This window comes from Anolis sagrei, chromosome 4, assembly GCF_037176765.1.
Source record: "Anolis sagrei isolate rAnoSag1 chromosome 4, rAnoSag1.mat, whole genome shotgun sequence".
Classification (NCBI taxonomy): domain Eukaryota; kingdom Metazoa; phylum Chordata; class Lepidosauria; order Squamata; family Dactyloidae; genus Anolis; species Anolis sagrei.
Genome location: NC_090024.1, coordinates 90089463 through 90108712, shown reverse-complemented (window position 1 = coordinate 90108712; position 19250 = coordinate 90089463). Strand labels below are relative to the sequence as shown.

The following is a 19250-nucleotide window of genomic DNA, read 5'->3' as shown; positions in this document are numbered from 1 at the left end:
GTAGCTGACTCCCAGCCAGCTGCGCCACAGTCCCGGTGCTAATAAAACCCTTATTTTATTTACTGTATTTCCCTCTTTAAATTAATAATTTTAAATTATTAAGCATTTTCAAGTGACTTTACTTATTTAAAACAATTGCATTGGATTTAAGAGGGTGAGCTAGATGTTCCCCAGTACATTTCCTGGCAACTCTAGTAAGAAAAATATGTCACAGCAGTCAGGTCCAAGCCTGTTTTCCTCTCTGCAGAAAAGTACTTTACACCTGAAGCCTTGTCTGGACTAGTCCAGTGCCATACCTTGCTCATGCTTTAATACCACTAAGTGTGTACTTATTTTGTAGAATTAAGGCAGTTTGACATTGCTTTAGCTGCTGTGGCTCAATCCTATGGAATCCTGGGAGTTGAAATTTGATGAGATACCAATACATTGGCATTGAGCTGAGGCTGATAAAATGCTTTCAAGCTGCATTAATTCTACAGTATAGATGCACTTCCAATCTTACCCAGTCTGACTCACAATATCTCTGCAAGCCATAGATCTTTTGATATTGTACACCGGAGGCTTCTGCCATTCATCCCATCATTTTTTCCTACCAAATGAGTGAGGGATTTCTCACTCTTCCTTACCTTTGATACCAGTGTGGGGACTGCTTCTTGTCCTATTGATATGGCCACTACTGTGAAGACCTTCAAGATGTGGAGGCTCCTTCCTTGGAAGCTTTTCAACAGAGGCTAGATGGTCATCTGTCAGGGGTGCTTTGATTGTGCTTTTCCTACTTGGCAGGGGGGTGGACTAGATGGCCCATGTGGTCTCTCGCAACTCTCTGATTCTATGAATCTATTTCCTCAAAGTTCCTGTATAGAGTATTATGATACCTTTCTTTTTCCTTTGCTTTCATCACACATCCAATCTGAACTTGATCTTTGTGTAATGTATATATATGTGATATGGAGATTTAAGAAGGAGGGAATCTCTATCAAGCTGAGAGGATCACCCTTTGTTGGGAGATCTCACCGCTGCCTCACCAAAAATGTAAAAAGAATGGGATTTAGTCTTCCAATCCCAATACTGAACCACCAAAAGTAAAAGATTATTAAATAAATTCAATTAAGTGTTTGGAAGCTGCTGAGTCTTTGCCACCAACCCACTATTTTCAGTTGTAAAGTTCTGTGATCTCTGGCAACCACCACACTTTAAGGAATATTAAGCTTCTGGTTTGGCAAGAGGCTTTAAGCAAGCTGTGTTGTGCTGGATTCTCACTCAAGGATTTGAACTCTGAGGGTCTTTCTAAATAAATGCTGCCACCTTTTCTTAAAACTCTGTTGTTTTATACTGCTATGGAACTGTGTCGCATAGAGGCATACTTGAGACAGATGTTATTTAACAAATAACAAAGTTGTTTATTTGAGAGACATTAACAATACAGGCACTTAAGCTTAACAACTGCAGTAATGAGTAAAAGTGTATGGTTTCTTCAAAGAACACTTCAAGGCTTAGTTTCAAAACAATTCTCCACTCCCTCACAATCTAGCAGACTTCCCTCTGACTAGACTTCCTTAAACTCCAGACAGCCCTTTCCTTTGGATCTGTCTATTCTCTAGACTAGCTATTCTCCCTAATAGCTATCTATCTATACTAAATGACCAACTTCTGGCTTCACTAACTCTTCTTCTTCTTCAAACACTCCCAAAACCTAACTCTTCAGACTGAGCTGTCAGATTTTAAAACGTGCCTACTTCAAGGTTTTCTCTCTCTTCCCTCCAGCTAAGCTCTGCCCACTCTCTCCCAGCCAATTACACAGCTTCCTACATTCCCTCTAGGCTGCTCCTAAGCTCCGCCCCCTCTAGGAACTGGTGCTTTAAGATGGAAGCTTCCTTGCACCATCTCTTTAAAATGGCTACTGAACTTCCTGGGCCTACTTCCTGGGCCTTCCCTGGCCTACAAAGGTAGGGAATTCATTCATCACAGTATACGCTCACATATAAGTCTAGAAAATGGGACCAAAAAAGTATCCCCCAAAATCTAGGTTGATTTGTTCATTTGGGTGAATGTAAGTTGAAGTGATTTTATTGATCAGCCAATTTATCCTACCAAAACAGACAATATAAATACAACATACAGTATACATCAAGTCCGAGTAAAATTATAAATATACAAGTACAGATAGAAAAAGTGGGGATGACCAATGTATAACGTACCTTGATCTTGGGTTTATACATCAGATGTCCACATCTCCCTTACACTGTATACCAAATCTGATCAATATACCCTGCTCTCAGGGTGAATGTAAATACTGTAGCTTAACTTAAGTCTTATTTTAAGAAAAACCATCTCATTCTCTGAGGCCCATTCTACACTGCCATATAACACCCAGATCATCTGTTTTGAACTGGATTATATGGCTGTATAGACTCTCCAACTCAAAGCAGATCATGTGGATTATCTGCCTTGACAATCTGGATTTTAGAAGGGGGCCCAGTCTACACTGCTGTATAAACCAGTTCAAAGCAGATAATCTGGATTTTATATGGCAGAGTAGAAGGGGCCTCAATCAGACACTACTCATAATTTTAAATGTGTTAGAAGAGGCTACTGACACTGATCATGTAATGCAGTTTCAAATGGCATTACTGTATATTTACTGTATATTTTAAGCTTAATGTTTTGCGTGTGTTTTAAGGCATTTAATAACTGCCTATATGTAAGCTGCCTTGAGTCCCCTTCAGGGTAGAAGAAGGCAGGGTATAAATAGGGCAAATAAATAAATAAACCAACTTGGAGAATTTAATTAGGACATTGATGGCCACTTGGGCACTTTGTGTAGCCAAGGTCTTTTTGCAGAAAGCTTTGTGTTTGCTGGAATAAATGCGGGTTTATGAAGGTCATTTCACTTTCGTTTCATTCATCTGAATGCACTGTAACTCTGTTGGCATTTAAAAGAAAAGGAAGAAACACACAGGCATAAACAGCCCTAAGGGAGGGAGGTCATCTCAATACTTAACTCACGCCCACCTCAATCCCATTGCTAGTTTAACCCTTAGGTTAACTGGAAGGAAAGGCCATTCCTTTGCATGCTTTCTTGCAGGCTGTTGTTGGTGTGCCTTTTCGTCTTATGGCAATTCTTTAAATCTCTTTTCCTGCCGACCAACATTACGTTTTCCATTCTTGAATTCGGAGTAGAGAAACTGCTTTGGGAGACAGTGGTCAGGCATCCGGACAATGTGGCCTGTCCAGCGGAGTTGACATTTGTCAGCCTGTCTTGCCAAGCCAACCTTAAAAACTTTGGCATAGACACTGAGAACTGGGAAGCCCTGGCCCTTGAGCGCTCCAGCTGGAGGTCAGCTGTGACCAGCAGTGATGTAGAATTTGAAGAGGCATGAATGGAGGGCGAAAGAGAGAAACGTGCCAAGAGGAAGGCTTGTCAAGCCCACCCCGACCGGGACTGCCTTCCACCTGGAAACTGATGCCCTCTCTGCAGGAGAAGATGCAGATCAAGAATAGGTCTCCACAGTCACCTATGTACCCATCGCCAGTACACCAATCTTGGATGACAATCCTACTCAGACAAGGAGGTATCGCCTAAGTAAGTATGGCAATCTTATTCACAAGGTTTCCTAGGTAAGATTTGTTCAGAGTGGGTTTGCCTTTGCCTTCCACTGACGTTGAGGGCCCTTCCAGACAGGCCTTATATTCGAGGATCTGATTCCAAGTTTTCTGATTTGAACTGGATTATATGAGTCTGCACTGTCAGATAATCTGGGATGAGATCCAGGGCGCCATTTCCATAGCAGGCTCTCTTTAGGGCCCTTTCCACACAGATGTATAAATTGCACATTAAGTGTGGACTCTTCCACACAGTCATATAACCCAGAATATCAAGACAGATAACCTACAATATCTGCTTTGAACTGGGACCCCTTCCACACAGCTGAATAAAATCTCATATTATCTGCTTTGAACTGGGGGCCCTTCCACACAGCTCCATATCCCAGAATGTCAAGGCAGAAAATCCCACAATATCTGCTTTGAACTGCGTTATCCGAATCCACACTCAGATAATGTGGGATTTTCTGCCTTGATATCCTGGGATATAGGGTTGTGCGGAAGCCCCCTGGATTATATGTTACTGGACTAAGAATACCCAGTTCGAAGCAAATATTGTGGGATTTTCTGACTTTATATTCTGGGTTATATGGCTGTGTGGAAGGACCCTGGGTTATCTGAGTCCACACTGCCATATAACCCACTTCAAAGCGGACTGTGTGTGATTTTATACAGCTGTGTGGGAAGCACCTCAAATAATCCAGTTCAAAGCAGATTGTGGAATTTTCTACTTTGATATTCTGGTTTATATGGCTGTGAAGGAAGGCCCTTCCACATAACCATAGAACCTAGAATATCAAAGCAGAAAAATCCCACAATCTCTGCTTTGAACAGGGTTATCTGAGTCCACAGTGTCATATAATCCAGTTCAATGTGGATTTTATACAGTCGTGTGGAAGGGGCCTTACATATCTCAGGGCTCTTACATGCAGCCATATAACCCCAGAATATAAAGGCAGAAAAATCCCACAATATCTGCTTTGAACTGGGTTATCTGAGGCACTTTCCACACAGATGCATAAAATCTCAGATTATTTGCTTTGAACTGGAATATATGGCAGTGTGGATTTAGATATCCCAATTCGAAGTAGATATTGTGGGATTTTCTGCCTTGATATTCTGGGATATACAGCTGTGTAGAGAAACCCTGAGTCCGCACTGTAATGTATTCCAGTTCAAAGTAGAAAGTGTGGGATTTTCTGCCTTGATATTTTAGATTATATGGCTGTGTGGAAAGGGCCAGAGTCTACACTGCCATATATTCCAGTTCAAAGCAGAAAGTGTGGGATTTTCTGCCTTGATATTTTAAATTATATGGCTGTGTGGAAAGGCCCCGAGTCCACACTGAAATGTATTCCAGTTCAAAGCAGAAAGTGTGGGATTTTCTGCCTTGATATTCTAGATTATATGGCTGTGTGGAAAGGCCCATTTCAAAGCAGAAAATGTGGGATTTTATTCAGCTGTGTAGAAAAGAATGGGGAGGGGGCACTAGGACCCTGCAAGAAGCTGCCCAACAGCGGGGCTCTCAGAACTTGGGGCGTATTCTGAGATGCCAAGCTCCATCCTTCGATCCGATTGGCTGGCGCGGAACGTTCTGCTTTGATCCGCCCTCCCTCCTTTGGTTCAGTTGAGTTTGCGCCGAGCAAGGGAGGGGGGAGCCAAACGGCCGCATTCGTGACCTGCGCAGTAGAGCCTCTCCTCATCCCCCCCCCCCCGCCTTCAACAGACAGCTCCCTCTTTCTCCCCCCACCCCGTCCTTTGCGCGGCACGCGGGGCCTTCACGCGCTCCCCTCAGCGGCCGCGAGAGCGAAGAGGAGGAGAAGGAGGAGCGCGCGCTGCCTCCGCCGCCGCCATTATTCCCTCTGGCTTTCCGCTCCAGCCAGCGCCATGAGCGGCGGCGCCTCTTGACGGCGGCGCAACTGGGCCCGCCCCTTCCCTTCCCTTCCCTTCATCCCGAGGATGCTGAAGATGAAGCTGCCGGGGAACCCTAAGGAAGAGGGGGAGGGAGAGGAGGCAGCGGCGGCGGTTGGAGGCGACGGAGGAGGAGGAGGAGTGGGGAGGGGAGGCCTGAGGTGCCTGTGTGGCTGTCCCGGCAGGGAAGGCCGCGAGGCTGTCTACGAGTGGTTCGGCCTCTCGCTGGGCCTGGCGCAGCGGCTGGAGTTCGCCGTGGGGCTGCTGGACCTGCTCAACCCGCTGGAGCTGCGCTTCCTGGGCTCCTGCCTCGAGGAGCTGGCCCGCAAGGACTACCACTGCCTGAGGGACTCCGAGGCCAAGGCCAACGGGGCGGAGGCAGCGGCCAGCGCAGGGACCGGCCCGACGCAGCCGCCACAGCCTTCTTCTCCGCCCGCTGCTTCCTCCCCACCGCCTCCTCCTCCTCCTCCGCCGCCCCCTCCTCCTCCCGGCGGCAGCGACTTCCGCGACCCCGCCACGCGCTCCCGCCTCATCGTCTACTTGGCGCTGCTGGGCTCCGAGAACCGCGAGGCGGCGGGGCGCCTCCACCGCCTCCTCCCGCCCGTGGACGCCATCCTCCGCAGCTGCCGCCGCCCCACGCCATTGGGGCCTCTGCCGGCCCAGGATGAAGCCGAGGGCCAGGAGGAGGAGGAGGAAGGGGCCGGGGCGAGGCCTGGGCCCGCGCAAGAGAGCCTGGGCCCGGCGGCCTGCGAGGAGCTGCTCCTGCTCTTCACCATGGCTTCCCTCCACCCCGCCTTTTCCTTCCACCAGAGAGTCACCCTCAGGGAACACTTGGAGCGGCTCAGGAGGGCCCTCTGCCGGGATGACGCCGAGGGGCGGGACGACGGATTCGCCTGCCACGCCGGGAGCCCGGTAAGGAAAGACCCAGTCAGCCAGCCACTCACCCACCATGGCCCTGGTCAGGCCCGTAGCCAGGATTTCGTTTCAGGGGGAGGGGGGGGGGCTGAATTTTTTTCAGGGGGAGGTTCGGGGGGGGGGGCTGAGTCTGAGTGAAAGCGGGTCTACCCTAGCAAACCTTTTGTATCATTACCCCAATACCCCCATGCATATGGGATATATTGAGTATGGTGTTCAGATCATGATAGGAATAAACATAACAGTTTAAATAATGCACCAGTAAGGCCTTTTCGCGAACCACCATGAGAATTTGGGGGGGGGGGGGAGGCTGAAACCCCTTAAGCCCCCCCCCCCCCCCCCCGGCCCTGGTCATAGTGGTCCCTGATCAAAAAAAGATTGGGAACCACTGCCCCAAGGGACTCAGGACAGTTTCCAGTACTCAAGGCAAAACATTCTATTGCCAGAAAGAAAAACCATACAGACAAAAAAAAATCATAGAACACAAAATCCTACTAAATCATACATATTTTTTTTTTAAAATCCATTATAGCTCCATCAGATGGGTTCGGGTTCAAAATACCAGTGGCCAGGATTACAAAACATGGTAACTGTAAAAGGCTTGGGCAAGAAATAGTGCAACAGTGCCTACACTTTGTCCATTATTATTACTATTGCTATTATTACTGCTAGCTTGGGTACCCACCATTGCCCGAGTAAAAAGGTCCGCAGTCTGGAGGACCTACTGGACTCATGGCTAAGCCTGGAGGCCCAGGTGTTGGCAGTGGCCAGGAGGGCCTTTGCACAAACTTGTGCTCCAGCTGCACCTGTACCTTGAGAAGCCAGACTTGGCCATGGTGGTCCATGCCTTAGTTACATCCCATTTAGACTATTGTAGTGTGCTCTCCGTGGGGCTGCCCTTGAAAAGTGCCTGGAAACTCCCAACTAGGAGCCTTTCCACACTTCCCCTTTATCTCAGGATCTGATTCCTGATTATCTGTTTATCCCAAGTTATCTGGTAGTGGGGACTCATATATTCCAGTTTAAAGCAGATAATCTGGGATCAGATCCTGGGATATAGGGCAGTGTGGAAGGGCCCTAGTTCAGAGATCTGCAGCCAAGTTATTGACAGATGCTGGACCAAGGACGCGTACCACAACCCCCACCCCCCTGTTACAGCACCTACACTGGCTGCCGGTATGTTTCTAGGCCTGATTAAGGTGCTGGTTTTCACCTTTAAAGTCCTAAATGGTTCAGGCTCAACTTATCTATGTGACCACTTCAGCTCTTACCAACCTGACCGATCACAAATATGGTTGGCAGCAATGAGCGAGAGAGACCCAAAGCGGTTTGCAACATAATACAATACAAATCAAAACACATTTAATATAAAATACAAGACAAAAATCACACAGATATAAGATGAAATAAATATTAAGCTTTAAAAACATTTCAAACCAATTACAATTATTGTGGAGGCTCATCAATTAAATACATTTCATTAAGCTGAATGCAAATCCTCCTTGCTGTTATTAGCAATTGTATTCATTTGTCAAAAGTTTGCTTGAACAGGTAGGTCTTCAACTGATTCTTGAAAGGTAACAGAGAAGGGTCAAGTTTAATCTCAATTGGAAAGAAGTTCCAAAGGGCCAGGATGGCTACCTAGAAGACCATCTCTCTCATTGCCACCAACCGTATTTGTGACAGCGGCGGCAATGAGAGAAGGGTCTCTCCAAAAACTCTTAATGATTGGGGAGGTTGGTAAGAGGCGATGCGGGCAGATAAGTGTTTAGGGTTTTAAAGGTCAAAACCAGCACCTTGATTCAGGCTCAGAAACATATTGACAGCCAGTGTAGGTGCTGAATGGGGGTGGTGTGCTTCTTGGGTCCAGCACTTGTCAATAACCTGGATGCAGATCTCTAAACTAGTTTTCAAGGGAAGCCCAACTTAGAGCACATTACAGTAGTCTAAATGGGATGTAACTAAGGCGTGGCCCACCATGGCCAAGTCTGGCTTCTCAAGGTATGGTCGTAAATTTTAATTGTGTGAAGGCCCTCCTGGCCACTGCCAACACCTGGGCCTCCAGGCTTAGCCATGAGTCCAGGAGGACCCCCAGACTGCGGACCTGTCTTTTCAGGGGGAGTGTGGCCCCCATCTAGCACAGGTTTCCACCCTATACCCTGATCTGCCTGACCAGGAGGACCTCTATCTTATTTGGATTTATCATCCTCATCCAGTCCACAACAGCTGACAGGCACCGGTTCAGGGTCTGGTCTACAACTCACATAATGCCAGGTGAACCCCCCAGAAAATTGTGTTTTCATTTATGTTAATCCTCCCTGGAAAGTCAGCTGTCAAGCAGAAGAGTGGACTGGACATATTTTTGAAAGATACATCTGGTTTATTAGTCATTATTCGTTCTTTATTGTATTTAGGTGTGGTCACTCAAGAAATAGAAGCAGAGCTTGAAAAATTATTTTTCAAAAGCAATATGTTACTTTTTATCTTAAGATCTGCTAACTATATTACTTTTTATAAGGTAGTTACTTTTTTGTTTGTAATGTTTCCATTTAAACAGGACAATAATCAAACTAATTCTTCAAACTAAGTATACTAGTTCCTATTGTCATCAAGATGTGTAAATAACCGTGATCCTAAATGTTGCTATTTATCTCCAACATCTAATGTTTTATCTGCCATACTTGGACTTAGCAACATTTTTATCACCTCCGCCAAATAACATTTGTTAAAATGAATGATGCTATTGTAATGCATTGTTTATGAGCTCTGATTTGTGAATGTGAAATTCTAGGACTTCTTGGACACATAACGTATATTCAGGTCTTGCTGTTGGTAAGATTTGTTCAGAGAATGGTTTGCCTTTCCCTTCCTCTGAGGCTGAGCATGTGATTTGTCCAAAGTCACCCATTAGGTTGTAATTTTGCAAAGTCTTCTCTACAACAGAGTGCTGGTGCCTCACCAAACTACAACCCAAATAACTCCATCCATAGTATTGAGCCATGACAGTTAAACTGGTATCAAACTGCATTAATTCTATAGCACAGATGTTTGCCAAGTTTGTAGCCATCTGTTGGTGGTGAATTATACAGTTGGAGTATTTCTTCTTTTAAACTAAAATTACTCATCTGTTTCATAAGAGTGACTTTGCATTTTTGTACTGAGGGAAGATAACAGCATCTTTGTTTTCAGTATCTACTCACCTTTTTTATATAACCCATAAGCTCTTGCGTAGTTATAATGTATGTGTTGCTGCTCCCTTCTTCATGCCCTGAAAAAAAAATCATATGGATATTAACTCAATAGGTGTCTTTGAAAATAACTGTAAAACAAAGGGGTTATTCCCCACCCCCTGCATGCTTTTACTACATTAATATGTTGCTTGCTCAGCGTTTATCTGAATTAATGAAGTAGAACAAAATTTCTCAAACTGCGCCTCCTCCCCCAAAATATTTTGACTTCGGCTCCAACAATTCCTAACAGCTGGTAAAGTGGCTGGGATTTCTGGGAGCTGAAGTCCAAGGGCCCTTTCACATAGCCATATAACCCGGAATATCAAGGCAGATAATACACAACGTCTGCTTTGAACTGGGTTATCAGAGTCCACACTGCCATATAATCCATTTTAGTATGGATTTTATACAGCTTTGTGGAAGGGGCCAAAAACACATGGAGGAGTACAGGAGGAGTACAGTTTGAGAAACACTGAACTATAGATCTTTTCCAACCCATGTGTTGATTGTTGACCCAGGAGATATCTCCTTGGAAAAAATCTACTGGAGATCAAATACAAGTGGTTGATAAGGATTCAAACCAACAGATGATAGGGCCAGAGCCACCTTCAAATATACCTCCTTAATTAGATAAGCAGCCTTCCCATATATTCATACACATCAATTCATGCCTTCCAGTCATTCAGTTTTATTCACTCTCTTTCCTCCCTTTTCCACCCCTGTTACGTTCCCTTTCAGCTACATCCTACAGATTGCATAGCTTAGGGAGAATTAAAGCTCCCCTTCACAGCTACCAGTACCATTAGTATAAAAGGGAGTGTTTTCCCCTGTTTTTGCTACATGAAAAATATTAACAAAATATTCTTAAGAATAAGATTTTATAGTGGTTTGGGTAGTATTTTCCCACCATCCTTCATTTTTTTGGGAATGCCACTGTCCGTTAAGGACTTGAACCTATTCTATTTTGGTTTGGTAAGCTGCAATTATATTGTAAACAAGAAAACATGAGGCTATAATAGACTGAAGCAAATTTTGGAACATAATAATACATTACAGAACATAACCTGCCACTTTACATGTCATGGCTAGAGTGCTTGAAATCCACATTAAGGGCATATTACATTAAGAAGCAACTCCCAACCTACACGAATTACTGTCTCTATCGTTTCTTAATATTATAATTCTTGTAACTTTCTATATATTCACTGACTTTTCTTTTTAGCTTGACATTAATAAAGAAGAATTTCTAATGGGTCAGTCAACAGTCTTCTTCATGTCTAAACTCTTCTACCCAGAATGCCATTTATACTCAAAATTCCTGAAAATAGACCAGAAACACAATTGTTAAAATAAATAGATGGAATCCCATAATGCCACTAAGACAGAATATATACACCTCCTGATAAAAAATCTGATCAACTCCTTGCTTGAGCAGTCAGATTTACTTTACCAATCAAAAGATTATAGAAACAATGTCCTATTTTTGTATACACTGGAGGAAAAAAATTCATGTGTTATTACTTAGCCATTCTATGTGTTTGTTTTTATAGACCATATCTTGTTTGTTTAAGAATCCCGATAAGTTTTTAATAGTTCGGTTTGAATGTCAAGACTGAAAAAGAAATCCTTTGTATTTATTGTTGGAGTGTAAGTTAACAAGTACAGGTATTTTAAATAGTTCTATCTGAAGAATAATGGTGAACATTTAAAATAAGATAAATGTTTTAATATCACCCACATTGAATACCTTAAAGTGTGTTGGGCATTCTGTACAGTAAAGCTTTCTCAGGATAGCATTTGAATACTTTATTCTGAATTTAGTGATTAGTGATTATTCTTCCCTTTTTAGAGATTAAAGATAGTTAAGAAAATGGGTCAACTGAAGATATAACTGGTTTGTTGTAGGTTTTTCCGGGCTATATGGCCATGTTCTGGAGGCAATTTTGAAAAAGAATTAATATTGTTCTGGAGGCAATACATTGAAGATATAACACTTGTTGGTATTATTGATTCTAGAAATCAGAGTTTTAATCCCTGCTTATCTATGGAAACCCACAAGGTGACATTAGGCAAGTCACTCTCTCAGGGCCCTTCCACACAGCCCTATATCCCAGAATATCAAGGCAGAAAATCCCGCATTATCTGAGTGTGGACTCAGATAACCCATTTCAAAGCAGATACTGTGGGATTTTCTTCCTTGATATTCAGGGTTATAGGGCTATGTGGACGGGCCCTCAGGCTCAGAGGGAGACAGTGGCAAACCTTTGCTGAACGGATCTTGCCAGGAAAAACCCATGATATCACCATAGGGTCACCTATCACTTAGGATCACCAAAAGTTATATATGACCTGAAGGCCCATGACAACAACTAAGGTGTAACAAGATAGTCATTTTTATTTTAAAATTTAATATCTTTTATCCAATTGATTTTAAGAAGTTGTTTTCTACTATTGTAAATGATTCTTGGTATTCAGTGGTATATAAAAGTAATACCAAATAAACTGGATCTTAAAACTTATGTTATATGCATATTTTTTTCACATGTACATGCATTAATATTTTGTTCCTTTCAGGGTGTTTTTTTGGTATTGTTTAGTGTGATTACATTTATATTTAATATTACATTTTTTTGTTTTTCGCAGAATGTTCCTCATAACTGTATGCCAAGTAATGAAAGCAGTTTACTTGAACAAAGGGTAGCTCTTCATGATAAACCTATGGTGACCTCCCACAGACCACAGCAAGAAGGTATGTAGATAAAAGTTAATGTTTTGATAAAGTAAATATTTAGCAAATGTCTATTGATGTTTTTTGCAAGTCACAGCAAATATATTCACCACGCGAAGTATGACCTTCTTCCTAACTTTCAAAACACATGACTTTCTTCCCAATTTGAAAACTCCATAGATATGTATGATCCAAGCATTAAAGTGATATTGCGAGGTGGGCTGGGCATTGTTTCACATTTGCATGGCCAAAGTACCAAAAAGCTTGGACATGCTTGGCCATATTAGCAGCTATGATTTTTTTGTATGTAACAAGCAAAAATAGACAAAAACAGTGACCCCAGATGTTTTAGTGTACAACTCCCAGAAATCCTAAAAGCTGATAAACTGGCTGAGATTTCTGGGAGTTTTAGGCAAAAACACCTGGGGACCCACAGGTTGAAAACCACTGGTATAGGGTTTTTAGTTCAGGGAGGGGCCTTAACCAGGTAGGTCCTAGGCCTCACTACAATCCCAGAACTCTGTAGGAGGCAACCACAGGATTTAAAGTGGTATTCATACTCTATATCTACTTTTTTAAACCATCAGCTTTAGCAAAATTACTTTGAATCTTCTAGTCATCTGTAATGTCAAGCAGACTAACTCCCATAGGAAGAACCGGGAGAAGAAAACCAGGAAAAGGAATTGTAATGATCTTATACATGTTTTTACATAAAGTCTTTCTGTTACGTAGTTCGTAGAAATAATTTGGGGTTAATAAATATATTGAAAAATAAATTATTCCGTAACACTTAAAAAAAAGATTTAAAAAAAGGTTTGGAATCAAACAAGATAACCCCAAGTCTTCCCCCCCCCCCCCCAGCTTCACATCTGTATAGTGACTGAGCAAGGGTGCAGTCAAAGAGAACTCTGAATCTTTGCATTCCTCCTTACCGATTACATTTTTCTCACAGTATCTATGAAGTAGAGAAGCATTGCTTGCATTCAGTATATGGAACATTCAGAACAGAGGAACCCTACAAGAGGACTCCTTTGTAGCATTTCTGAACTGAACTGATTTTATTGAAATGCTACTGTTAGAAGTATATATAGTAAACAGTTGGATGAACTGTAGCATCAAATCTATGGGCATTGCTAATTCAGGGCAGTAATGAATCTGTATAGCCGAGCATCCTCAAAAGTCTGCCTTATTTTTCTTTTAGCTGTACATATTCAAAAGATAATGCTGAAAGGAGGACCACGGAAAAGATCCGACAAACATCTAGAGTATACTTTTAAAGTAAGTGATTTGTGAGTTTCCTATCCAGTTCAAAGCTATTTTGGAATATAACATATTGGCAGACAGATTGAATTAGTCCATAATCTCACTCATTGCTTAGTACAGGTATGAAAAGCATCTGCCTCTTCATATGCCATGACTGTGTTTGCTATCCTGAATAGGACTAGTGAGAGGTCCAATCCAAACTTACTAAGGACCTGAAATCTATTGCCTCTGACTTAATTCTATGAAGATAGGCTCAAAGGAATCAATGGGAAATGTTTGGTTAATGTGTTCACGTCTTATGTAGGCTGGAACAGGAATGAGCAGAATTCTATTTTTGGTTTAGCTATTTCCTGCCTTGTTGCTGCATGCAAACCAAAAATGAAGCTTTAAAATATTTGTTAGGCAGGACAGGTTAATAAATGCATGATTTGGAGTTGGCTTGTTTTGATTTCATAATGTATTTTAAACCATATTTGTTTTCATCTAACAGTCAGCCAGAAAATAGGCAGTGTGAGTCTCTGTCTTGATTTATTTCTCCTCCAGGCCCTATAGAAAGTGGGGAAATGAATAACTTATAAACCATCCTGCAGATGAGTGGGATTTGCGGCCAGTGCAGTTTTCATTTAAAAGATCAGTATGGCTTGTTAATAATTTTTTCCAAATTATTAGGATTGCCTTACTGAGTTTACTATAGACAGGGCTTCTGGCATTCATCACGGAAACTCCCATCTATATTCTGACTCAGGAGTAGCACATTTTTACAAGGTACAAGCTATTCAGACAAGCATAAGTCATTCTCATCTGCTGTGTTGCAGTGTGAAGGAGAATGCTTTTTAGCAATACACAGCATTCTGCAGGCAGTTTCCACTTTTTATTTTTTATAAAGCCACCTTGCTGGGCAACTTAATATAACGGGCACAGTGTTGGCTCAGTGTGCATTGTCTGAGATTCTGACAGGTGAAAATAAGTTTATCTATTTTAATTGCCATAATTTTGAGCTGCAATGAGAATGGAAATCACATAGCCCTCCAAATATTGTAGGTTTGTGGTTTCCAGCAACTATAACCAGCATAGCCAATGGTGAGGAATGTAAGGAGTTATAGTACAACTTCTGGAGGATCTCCCACTTTCTATGTCATAGCTATGAATATTGTGCGATCATCCATTTCAGATGGACACATTGCAATATTTCATAGCAATGTTTATAAAATTGAAATATTAAATGAACCAATTTTGAAGTGTAGAACTTAATGTAGAGCTAAGGCCTCTTCAACACTGCCATATAATCCAGATTATCAAAGCAGATAATCTCAATTTTATATGGCAGTGTAGAAGGGGCCCTAAGACTACTAGATCCCTTTCACATGGACTGTTATCTGTGCATTTCCTATATCTGTGCATTTCCTTTTTTCTGATTAAGTGCAATTCAGAAATGTAATAAAGATTTTTTTAAAGTTATAAGTAAATATTTCTGCGGTGGTTAGAACTTTCTCAGTATTACTTCTGAAAAAGAAACAATGTTTTAACGAACCTATTTTCTCCACCCCAGATAATTTGGATTTTATATGGCAGTATAGAAGGGACCTCAGACAACAGTCTACCTTTTTGTTGTTGTGGTTTCTACCTTGGTCACAGAGAGTTGTAATATGCCTACAAATAACCTGCTCCTATTTTTATCTCATTAGAGTTTTTAATCATTTTATCCTGTACATGTGGCCTGCCCACTATTATCGTGATTGTGTTTATTGGAATGTTATTTTGTTACTGTGTTTATACTTTTTTCTATGTAATTTTGATGATGTTGCTTGTTGTTTGCTGTAACGTGTTGTCCGGGCTTGGCCCCATGTAAGCCGCTCCAAGTCCCCATTGGGGTGATGGTGTTGGGGTATAAATAAAGTTTATTATTTATATTATTAATTAATCTTATAAAGATTTGCTTTATAATTGTTGGTATGTTTTTGTTATCAGGTAATCTGGTCTGATCATTCCACATCTTGTGTAACTAAAACACACCAGGAACTACAGGAATTTTTACTAAAAGTAAGTTTTCAAAAAAGATTACCTGTTATGAATAGATAGCTCGATGTCCTGTATATCCTTAAGATACAATTCTGATTTGTATCAGTGGATAACAAAAAGCTTGTTGAGTGAACACAATACATACATTTTGCATTGATAGTTATTACAGAATGGTAACCGTTTTTTTAGGGTTGGATGGAAAAAATCAAATTCTAGTTGTCAAGTGATAATGTTTTTTTCCAGCTGTAACCACATAATGTGCACAGCTGAGATGGGTTTAGGAATTACCATATGTAAAGGAGCAGTTTTGTTACAATTCTGTTAGTGGCTATTGTGTGGCATTGAACTGATGGTGGCTGCAGAGAAGATGCATGGGGGGCGGGGGAGAGAAAAATGGATGATCCCATCCATCTCTGGATGCTGCCCATTATTGACATTTCATGGCTTATTTGCCTTTCATTTTTAAAAAGTTTCCCTGTCCCAATGTACACAACGAATTTCAGTTGATAGTTGTAATGTACAATATGATTGCTTCCTCCTCACCTGAGAAGTATTTCTCATCAGAGCAAGACTGTGTTAAACTTGAATTGAGCTAATTTTAATTTTTAGTTTTCTGCAGTTATTAGTTATGTTTCAGAAACCCATTATTACTTGACAAATGTGTGATTTTTTTTTTTTGAGATGGGAAAGAGAAACACTGGGAGTAGTGATCTAATTACCAGTAACTAACATACTTCTCCTCAGCTTCCAAGGGATCTTTCTTCTGAAGCATTTGACAAGACTATTTTGGGAGCATTACATCAAGGGTTACAGAAACAAGAAGAAAGAAGGTACCCAGACTTAGAACCTATGATAAGGTAAAACTTGAGTAATTAATATAGATGTTTTTCTATAAAACTCAATTGGCATGGTACTATAACTTCCTATATTTCTTTTGTAATCAATCTATTTAACTAAAGATCTACATAGGAAGCAGCGTTATGCCTAGTGAGATCATTGACCTATCTGACTCAGTGTTATCAATACTGACATAGGCAACTTCAGTGAGTTTGAGAACCAATTCCTATTACCTTCCTGCCTCAGTCCTGCGTCTGAACTGAAGTGGCAGTCCATAAATACTGCTTTTGAAAAGTAGTGTTTGGTTTCAAATGGAAGTCTGATTGTTTTTGTGGTGGAGAAAAGAAAAAGATAAACTGCTCAGCAGAACAAATGGGATTTATCTACATGGAAATTCTCTGACTGTTTACTACTACACTACAGCATGCAGGAAGAAATCCCAGGATGTAGGGAAGGAAAGGTCAGGTCACACATGTGCTAAGGCTGTGTGTGTTGTAATAAAGCTAGAAACAACAGGAGAAATAGCATAGTACAAAATCATTAAAATGTGGCAGGGAGTTAAATGAAAACCAGCATTTTAAATTGATCAGATGCACAACGGAGGAATAAACAGGCTTTGTTTTATCAAGAGAAAGGGGATCAAGAAGTCCGGGAGAGTTGAAAGAGGGATTTTTGGTGATGCTGGCTATGAAGCCAAATGTTTATTTTATCCAGGAGGATCTACTGGGGATGGCAGGACAGACATTTAAACAAGTTTAATATTTCTCTCATTAGAAAAAGTTCTTCGTTCAGATTACCCTAGTGCTAGAAGTGCATGTGACAGTTGACAAATATGCATATATATATATATATATGAGACGTTCATTGTGTGTCCATGTCATTTACAGATAAAATAGTTTCTTGTAGGTTTGTTCTTAGGTTGAATTTGTATGCAAGTTGTGCCCCTGTTCAGAAGATTTCATCTCACTTTCTGTCCCTTAGATAATTGGATTTTGAAAAATTTAGCTTGTTGTGAAAACAAGGATTGGTGAGAAAGCTTCAGTTGAGACAACTTTTCCCCATTATAACTCTTTCTGGGGTGAATGTCCCTTCCTAGGGGTAGATTTCTCTGTTGTCTCACCCTCGTTCTTAACTATGAGTCGTTTGCGAGTCAGATGTTTGTAACTCGGGGATTGCCTCTACATATGTGTATGCATACACAATGTATGAAGCAGATTTTGTTTCTGGAATCAATTTCCTCCTCTCGCTATGGTTATGGAATTTCAGATGACTGGAGTAGGAATAACACTGTGGCATCTGACCTTTACTTTTTTTGTAGAGATTTGATTACATACTTGACAGGGTATATGTTGAATTAGAGTTTAAAGGAGGAATGACTGGTATGAATTAATGAAACAGTAATTCGTAAATTTAACTTTACATGGAGTAGGTAATTTGTTTAACATGGATTTTTTGTATTTTAGGCAGCTGTTTTCAACTACTTCCCAAGCTTTTCTCCAGAATCAGAAAGTAAACAATTTCTTCCAGTCGCTCTCCTCGGAATCATTGCATGCACAAAGTAAGAAACTTAAAATTCTTCCTGTTGGAATATGAACTCATCTCAGTTTCCTGATATCTGATTCATGAATCATATTAGAGGGCATGATTTAGTTCAAGAAACATTTTTTATTGAGAAGTAATAGTGAACATTGATTGAATCGTAATCCTTAAATCTTGGAAGTTAAAGATTAGACAGGTGTTGTCAAAATGGTTCTTACATGTTAGCCTGAAGATAGTCATGTTGGGTTGTTTGCAGTGGTATGAGAAGAAGGCTTCTGATGTTACCAATATTTCATTTCCCTCCTGCAGCCCCCAAAAATCACATTTGAGAATATTTTATAGTAGAATATGGAACTGTAATGGAAGGGTGGACAGAGTTATTGACAGGAAAAAATGAACAAGACCATGATCTTCCATTCTACAACCATTTGATACAAAAATATCCAGGAGTTTATGTTTTTATGGCTCACTAAATAGCCATATGAGCTGAAAACGGATGGCCATTATTTCAACTCATCCCATTCTAGATGCTAATGTGTTAGATTGGGACAAGATACCTCCAGCCCCATACTGAGGGTCCTTTGTTAGTGTCTACATTGGTACAGTGGGCCTCTCAGTCTAGTGTAGATGTTTTGTAGGTCGATACCATTAGCCACAAAAGATGATGGAGTTTCTACAGCCCTTAATTTGCCATCTCTTTGTAAAGCTACCTTGCGATTATGGTTAAGCCCTTTCAAATCATGCCTTCTGAAATTGTTAAAACTCTTGCCCTTTCAGATAACTTCCAATCGTCTCTAAAGACATCCAAGATACCAGAACATTTCAAAGAGGACAGCTCAGAAGCTTCAAGTCAGGAAGAAGGTAGGCATATATTGCAAAAGATTCATTGTTATCTGGTTTGATTTAAAAAGTATTTTCAGATAACATTTTGAACTGTCATAGTAACAGCCTTGGTTTGATGAAAGTGAAAATTAGAGTGAAAACTAGTGACAGTTCTAATACTGAACCATTCGGTCTATGCTGTCTCAATAAATGTTTGAAGTGTGTCAGAAAGCAGTTTTTGGTTTGTATATCTGGGCCGAGGACAGGTGTCTCTTGCTAGTTGTATGAATCAGAAAGCTCTGTTTATATGCATTAAAGCAGCAGTGGGCAACTATGGAAGACTAGGGAGGCTCACACCTTCTTGAATTTACTCCCACACACAA

The 19250-nt window shown here is 41.1% G+C and overlaps 1 protein-coding gene across 2 annotated transcripts in view; it reads left to right on the top strand.

Moving 5' to 3' along the window:
* Positions 1-5242: 5242 nt before the first annotated feature.
* Positions 5243-19250, top strand: part of ZCCHC2 (zinc finger CCHC-type containing 2) — a 33897-nt gene continuing 19889 nt past the window's right edge. The window contains exons 1-7 of one of the 2 annotated variants that reach the window (XM_060774714.2): positions 5243-6426; positions 12303-12408; positions 13589-13665; positions 15619-15690; positions 16414-16526; positions 17970-18064; positions 18823-18906. In XM_060774714.2, the coding sequence (XP_060630697.2) occupies positions 5563-6426; positions 12303-12408; positions 13589-13665; positions 15619-15690; positions 16414-16526; positions 17970-18064; positions 18823-18906 (1411 nt within the window). In that variant the 5' untranslated portion in view covers positions 5243-5562. The remainder of the gene's footprint in view (positions 6427-12302; positions 12409-13588; positions 13666-15618; positions 15691-16413; positions 16527-17969; positions 18065-18822; positions 18907-19250) is intronic. The other variant, XM_060774713.2, reaches the window with a different exon arrangement.